The 7,772-nt window shown below is 37.1% G+C and overlaps 1 protein-coding gene across 1 annotated transcript; it reads left to right on the top strand.

Moving 5' to 3' along the window:
• Nucleotides 1-5,935: 5,935 nt before the first annotated feature.
• Nucleotides 5,936-7,339, top strand: LOC131629041 (uncharacterized). The gene is made up of 2 exons (XM_058899839.1): nucleotides 5,936-6,353; nucleotides 6,681-7,339. Exons 1-2 carry the CDS (start codon nucleotides 5,936-5,938, stop codon nucleotides 7,337-7,339), a joined length of 1,077 nt encoding a protein of 358 aa, XP_058755822.1.
• The last annotated feature ends 433 nt before the right edge of the window (nucleotides 7,340-7,772 follow it).

The following is a 7,772-nucleotide window of genomic DNA, read 5'->3' as shown; positions in this document are numbered from 1 at the left end:
TGACTTTGGAGGCTAACCCTTTCCAGGGATTTTAAAAGATGGCAGAAGGATTATCTAGTGGAGACTTCTTGTTTAAAGCCCAAGATGAAGGCTGACACTTACTGAGGATAAGCAAATAAGGATCCTAGACTCTGCTAAGGAAAATTGATGAAGATAAGGGTGACAGAGATTGTCCATGTCTCTCATTCCAAAAATGTACCCAATGTGAAATTGAGACAATCTTAGCTTGTTTAAAGTCTGGTTTAAATTGGAAGAAACTCACCGGGGTAGACTAAAAGGTGACTAAAGACCTGTTCCTATGTTTATAAGAAACCTGATGGGTCCTTGTATACAAGCTCAAGAGGAAGCTGGAAATGCTTTTAAGAAGCCTGTGGGTCCTTGTACAAAGCCCAAGAGGAGGCTAATCGAGGGTCCTTGTTATAGCACAAGAGAAAGCTATGTAGTTTTGAACTTATTTTGGCTTTAAGCAAATGGGTAAGAGGTTTCACCGGGAATAAATCCTCTTTGGGTGGATGTGTCCTATATTTTGGATTCTAAGGTTTTTGCCAAGATGTTTCACCGGGAATAATTCATCTTGGGGGTTTGAACTACAGATCTCTAATTAGGAAAGAGCCTTCACAGGGAAGACATTCTCAATCCTAGGTCATATTCCTATAATATATATATAGTTTAACTGTCCTAAGGTTTATACTCAAACGTAGTTCTAAACAAATATATATGCACAGTTTATATTTGACAGTAATTTAAATAAAGACTATAAATGGAAAGCTTGTAAAGCCTAACCTGGATGGAGTGGAGGCCATTGAAGAAGTATGTACAGAGCCTCAACAATAATTGGTGGATAACAGTTGAATATATATATGATAAACAGTTAATGGTTTTTGAAAACAGAAGAAGTGAAGATGGACAAAGGTCACATAGGTATCTGAAGAGTTTCACCGGGAATAATGCCCTTCAAATACCAGAAGAATGTTTTGAAAACAGAAAGAAGATTTTGAAAATACAGTTTTGAAAACAAGCTAAGAAGAGAAGGTGTTTGGGACTTACACTCTATTAGAGGCCCACTAAAATATTTGCTGTTTATGAAAAAACAGTTGAAGATGATTTGAAATGAATAATTATTGTTGTGAAAACAGTTGATTGAAAACAGCTTAAGAGTTTTAGGCTTACCTCTAAGAATGAGAAATTGGATTTCTGAGTTTGAGGTATTACCTTGATCCTCAAGTGATATGCTTGGAATAAATTAGGATCTCAACAGATGTTAAGCATCCACACCAGCAGAATAGATCGTCGGATAAGCTCACAGCTTACAGCATTCTATGATCATCCAGTAATTGTTTAAAGACTTCTACAGCAAATGGAAGACCAAACAAACTGACAAATCCAGAGAACAACGGAGAAATAATCTCGAAGTCTCGGATAAAGTGAGAAAATCCCAGTAATGTGCAACAGTAATCAAATAAAAATTTAAATGATTAACTACTAAAAAATTATATGAAAATATCAAATTTAAAAGAAATTAATCTAAGAAAATATATTTTTGTAATTTTATGTGAGAAGAAAATAACTAAAAACATAAACATAAATATGTATCTAATATATTTTTTTTGGGTATTTTAATAAAAGATTAGCAAATAAAACTAAATCCTATATTAAATAAAATACTAAATCTCATGAAAATATTTATATAAAAAAATATTAAAAGAGAATTAGTTAAAAAAAACTTAATTGAATGGGCCAGGGGGTTTAAAAATCCGGATAGGAGGTGAGAAAGCCCAAGACTGAATTAAAAGGCTGAGAGCTATTAAAAAAATAAACCGGACCGGGTCGGGTCAGTGTGACCCGGATCCACCCTTTGTTACTACACACTTGTGGATTTGGAGAAAACCCTAAACAAAGAGGCAGAACGAACTCCTCTCTCTCACGCTTCTGAAAGACAAACTTAGGAGAAGAACCTTCTCCTTTTTCGCAGCAAACAGTAACAACAAAACCCCTTCAGCTTCCTCTTCTCACGGCAAACAACGACAACGTCTTCTCTATCGAGCTCACAGTCTCAATCGCTCACTCTCGCCGTGAACAACAAACAGCGATTCTCTCGCTCGTTTTCTCGCTGAAACGGAAAACAACAACAGCGAGGTTCTCTCTCGATCGGTTTTTCTATCTCTCACGAGGAACAACGATAGCAACAACTTCTCAGAGTGCTCTCGGTTCTCTCTTGTTCATGGTAATACGAATCACTTTTTACAACTCCTTTAAATCAATTCGTTTTTCAATTTGTGACCATGGCTCATTTGATAGCTTACTTTTTGTTTCGATTTTGCAGTGAACAAAAACAAACTTCTTCTGGCCTCTTTTGATTGAAGACAAACTCAAGGTTTGTTCTTCAATTTCGTTCTCATGGTGCCAAGAGGTTTTTTATGACATAGCAATAATAACATATGCTCTCTGTTTTTCGGTTTTGAACATTTTACAGGTACAATAACAATTAACAGTAAAATTGAGAACAGAGGTGGAAACGACTTACCTACGGCAAGGAGGTCTTTGCCGGATTCTGTTGAAGGTATGTCCTTGATTACTTTCTGAAATTCTGATGCAAGTAGTGGTAACTATTGCTGTACTTCTGAGTTTGCAATTGTCGTTGTTGTGTTGATGTTGTTGAACTGCTGCAGGTACAACAATGATTAGTGAAAATATTAAGAGTGAAGGCGGAAAGGCTTACCTGCGGAGAAGACGTCGAAGATTCATCTATGGAGGCTCGAAGATGGGAGCCATCGTTGAAGAGCTGCCAGCAAATAATAGAGGTATGAAGGCTTCTCTTCTTCCTCTTACTTTTGCCTTTTTCTGTAACTTAGAAGTTACCCACTGCTGGCTGCATTTTCCCCACTTTTTTCTTTTTCTATATTTTCTTGCCTTTCCTCTATTTATAGAGGAACAAAAGAGGGACAATTTTGGTCATTTTGGCAACTAAGCTTAGTCTTTAAGCTCACTTAGTTGTTAAGTTGTCATCATTACAAAGAATATTCTTTCCCAAAATAATCATTGCAAAAATTTCTTTCATGCTAAGTTTGCTTAATGGCAAAGCTCCACAAGAAAATGCACATGGGATAGAATATTATGCACATGGGATAGAATATATTATGCACATCTCTTGCAAGTGAAAGTTCCACGACAATTTTGTCTTCATGTCATGAAATTTGTAGTCTCTAAGTATAGCACTTATGACATAATATATATCCCTTTGACTTTCTTTGACTTTTGACTTTTTGACTTTGATTTGGGCTTTTGGGCCCCCTTGAATTATTTTTGTGAGACTTTTGCTAATTCCACCCTTTTTGTTTCTTTTTCATGTTGCATGAGAATTCTTGAAGGAGGAATAAAGAAACTTGGAAGCTTGAAGATTGAAGAATAAATTCAAGAAAACTTTGTATTTTTCTTTTGTTGTAATTCTTGAACTTAATATCAATGTAATTTTGGTTCATGCATTTCTTGAAAAATTGTGTAGAATTTGAATGTTGTATCTTGTAATTCATTTGGAACTTAGAACTTGGTTCATGCAAAAGAACTTCACTTGTAATGCTTGAATTTCCTTTTGGAACTTTGAATGAAATTGTTATTCAAACATAAAGTTTTGAATATTCTTGAATGAATTTGAATTTAGAATTTTAATTCCTTTTGAATAGAAAAATGATAAGAAATCCTTTGAATTTTAGGCCTTGAAACATGTTCTTCACCATTGTGGATTTTTGGAATGATATTGAATTAAAATCCATGGTCATGAACCATACTTGAAACAATTCTTTCAAAATGGACTAAAATTATTTCTTGCAATTTTGATGAAAATCCCATGAATGACCAAATAACTCACATGAGCCAATCTTCTTCATTATGATGAATCCATAGGCAAAAAGTCATGAAATAAATTCCAAACAATCCTCTTGAATTGCACAAATTGGAAAAGGCGCATTTAAATTGAAAACCTCCATGAGCATGAATTATTTTGCAAAGAATGAGCGAATGAATGAAATCTTGATCACGGCTTCCAAACCGATCAAGAAACATTTTTGAAATTGACGTCAACGACGTGACATCTCAGGGGGGGTCAAAAATTAGGGTATGACACCGGCCAACACACAAGAAAATCCTCGAGAGCACTGTAAGTCTATTCTAACCCGTAGCGGTAGAACTATTGATATGGATAGGAAAGGTAGTTGAGGAGGAGTTTTTTATGGTTGAAAAAGATGAAATGATTGAAGTAGAAAAAAATGTTGAGGGTGACTTGGTTGAAAATGAGAAAGAGAAAGAATTAGTTGAGAAAGAAAATCTTGAGATAGAAGAGAAAAAGAACAAGAGAGAAAAAGAGAAAGGAAAGAAAAAAAGAGACTTCCATACCATTACAAAATCTACCTTATCCCCATGCTCCATCGAAGAAAAATGATGCTAGGCATTTTGCTAGGTTCATGGATATTTTTAAAAGATTGCAAATAAGTATTCCATTTTCCGAGGCCTTGGAGCAAATGCCTATGTATGCTAAATTTATCAAAGATGTTATCACAAAGAAGAGGATATTTGAAGATCAAGAGGTTGTAACCGTGAACTCGTGTTGTAGTGCTATAATTCAAATAACTCTACCGAAAAAAGAAAGCGATCCGGGAAAAGTTACTCTACCGGTGACAATTGGAAGTGTCTATGTCGGTAAAGGGTTGATAGATTTGGGATTCTAGCATTAATTTGATACCATTATCTCTTGTGAAAAGATTGGGAAATATAAAGTTGAAATATACAAGGATGACTTTGCAATTGGCCGACAAGTCCACCACTCATCCTATAGGGATTGCGGAAGACTTGCTAGTTAAAGTTGATAAGTTCTTTTTCCCGGCCGATTTTGTGGTGATTGAGATGGAGGAGGATTATGACACACCTCTAATACTTGGAAGACCTTTCATGAAAACCGCTCGGATGATGATCGATATTGATGACGGTCTTATGAAAGTGGAAGTTTTGGATGAAGAAGTTTGTTTTAACCTTTTTGAAGCGATGAAGCATAAAAATGATACAAGTGATTGTTTTTGAATGGATGCGACCGATGAAGCAATCATCCAAGTGAAGAAGCAAAGTCATGCATCTAATCCTCTTGAGAGAGCTCTCACAAATACTCTTCAAATTCTAAATGAAGATGAAGAAAAAGAAATGGAGGAATGCTTGAAGGAATTGGAAGCATTAGAAGAAAGTTCTCTCTTGGAAGAGGTAGTTGATGAGTTAAAAATGCCAATTACAAAAGAGGAGAGTAAACTTGAATTGAAAATGCTTCCTTCACACTTGAAGTATGTGTTCCTCGAGAAAAATGAAAACAAGCCGGTTATAATTAGAAATGCCCTTTCTAAGGGTGAAGAAGAAAAATTGCTTGTGGTCTTAGAAAAAAAATCAAGAAGCAATGGGATAGACTCTTTCCGATCTCAAAGGAATTAGTCCCTCCTTTTATATGCATAAGATTTTGATGGAGGACGACTTTAAACTAGTGGCTCAACCACAAAAAAGATTGAATCTGGTAATGAAAGAGGTGGTGAGAAAGGAAGTAGTGAAAATGTTAGAAACCGAGATGATTTATCCGATCTCGGATAGTGCTTAGGTGAGCCTCGTTCATGTGGTGCCCAAGAAGGGTGGAATGACGGTTATCTGTAACAAAAAGAACGAGCTAATTCCTACTAGAACCGTGACGGGTTGGAGGATGTGTATCGATTATCGTAGGCTAAACCAAGCTATGAGGAAAGATCACTTCCCCTTGCCTTTTATGGATCAAATGCTCGAGAGGCTATCCGGTCAACAATTTTATTATTTCTTAGACGGGTATTCGGGATACAATCAAATTGTAGTCAATCCCAAGGATCATGAGAAGACCGCTTTTACATGCCCCTTCGGTATTTTCGCATATCGGCGAATGCCTTTCGGGTTATGTAAAGCACCGACAACATTTCATCGGTGTATGCAAGCTATCTTTTCCGACTTGATTGAGAAGTGCATCGAAGTGTTTATGGATGACTTCTCGGTTTTTGGTCCTTCTTTTGATCTATGTTTAAAAAATCTTGATACCGTGCTAAGTCGATGTGTGAAGTCAAATTTGGTTCTAAACTGGGAGAAGTGCAACTTTATGGTTACCGAAGGAATTGTGCTCGGCCACAAGGTTTCTTCAAGAGGCCTTGAGGTGGATAAAGCAAACATTGAAGTGATAGAGAAGTTTCCCCCTCCCTTGAATGTGAAAGGAATCCGAAGCTTTCTAGGACATGCCGGGTTTTATCAAAGATTTATCAAAGATTTCTCCAAAGTTGCAAAGCCCTTAAGTAATCTACTCAACAAAGGTACGGAATTTCTTTTCGATGAATCTTGTTTAAAAGCATTCCTAGAGCTTAAAGAAAAATTGGTCACCGCACCCATAATCGTCGCTCCTAATTGGTCCCTTGATTTTGAACTCATGTGCGACGTGAGTGATTATGCGGTGGGTGCCGTGTTAGGACAAAGAAAGAACAAAATTTTTCATGCTATTCATTATGCGAGCAAAGTTTTAAATGAAGCTCAAATCAATTACGTGACAACCGAAAAAGAATTGCTTGGTATTGTGTTCGCATTGGAAAAATTTCGTTCTTATTTGATTGGTTCAAAAATTGTGTGTTATACTGACCATGCAGCTATCAAATATCTTCTCACAAAGCCGGACTCGAAACAAAGGCTAATTAGGTGGATTCTCTTGCTTCAAGAGTTTGATCTTGAAGTGAGAGACAAAAAAGGGTCCGAAAATATGGTGGCTGATCATCTATCTCGCTTAGTGAATACCGAGGTAACAAAATTTGAAAGTGAGGTGAAAGAAGAATTTCCTGATGAGAAACTGTTTATGGTCCAAGTTAGACCTTGGTTCGCGGACATGGCTAACCATAAAGCGATCGGGTGGATTCCCGAAGATCTAACTTGGAACCAAAAATGGAAGTTCTTGTCCGATGCTAATTTTTACGTGTGGGATGAGCCTTATCTATTCAAGTTGAGTAGTGACAATCTCTTGAGGAGATGTGTTACTAGTGAGGAATCTCAAAGTATTTTGTGGCATTGTCACATTTCACCATATGGTGGCCACTATAATGGATTGCGTACGACAACTAAAGCCCTTCAGGCGGGTTTTTGGTGGCCTACGTTGTTTAACGACGCTTATCATCATGTGTCAAGTTGTGACAGTTGTCAACGGAGTGGTGGAAATGGTCGACGAGATGAAATTCCCCTACAAAGCTTCTTAGAGGTGGAAGTGTTTGATTGTTGGGAGATTGACTTTGTTGGGCCATTTCCATCCTCTTTGTAAAAAGAGTACATTTTGGTCGCGATCGACTATGTGTCAAAGTGGGTGGAAGCGATTGCTTCACCTAAAGCCGACGGTAAAACCGTGATTAAGTTTTTGAAAAAGAATATTTTTGCGCGTTTCGGTACGCCTCGTGTGTTGATAAGTGACGGCGGATCACATTTTTGCAATTCTCCACTTGAAAAAGTGTTGGAGCAATATGGAGTCAAGCACAAGGTTGCTACCCCATACCATCCGCAAACGAATGGTTAGGCCGAGGTATCGAATTGTGAGATTAAGAGAATTCTCGAGAAAACAGTTTCTAGCTCAAGAAAAGATTGGTCGTTAAGCTAGATGAAGCATTGTGGGCCTATCAGACCGCTTTTAAAGCTCCGATTGGTCTCACACCGTTTCAAATGGTGTACGGCAAAAGTTGTCACCTACCGGTGGAATTGGA

This window comes from Vicia villosa, unplaced genomic scaffold, assembly GCF_029867415.1.
Source record: "Vicia villosa cultivar HV-30 ecotype Madison, WI unplaced genomic scaffold, Vvil1.0 ctg.000505F_1_1, whole genome shotgun sequence".
Lineage (NCBI taxonomy): Eukaryota > Viridiplantae > Streptophyta > Magnoliopsida > Fabales > Fabaceae > Vicia > Vicia villosa.
Note: the sequence above shows the minus strand (reverse complement) of the source record. Positions and strands in the feature narration are given on the sequence as shown.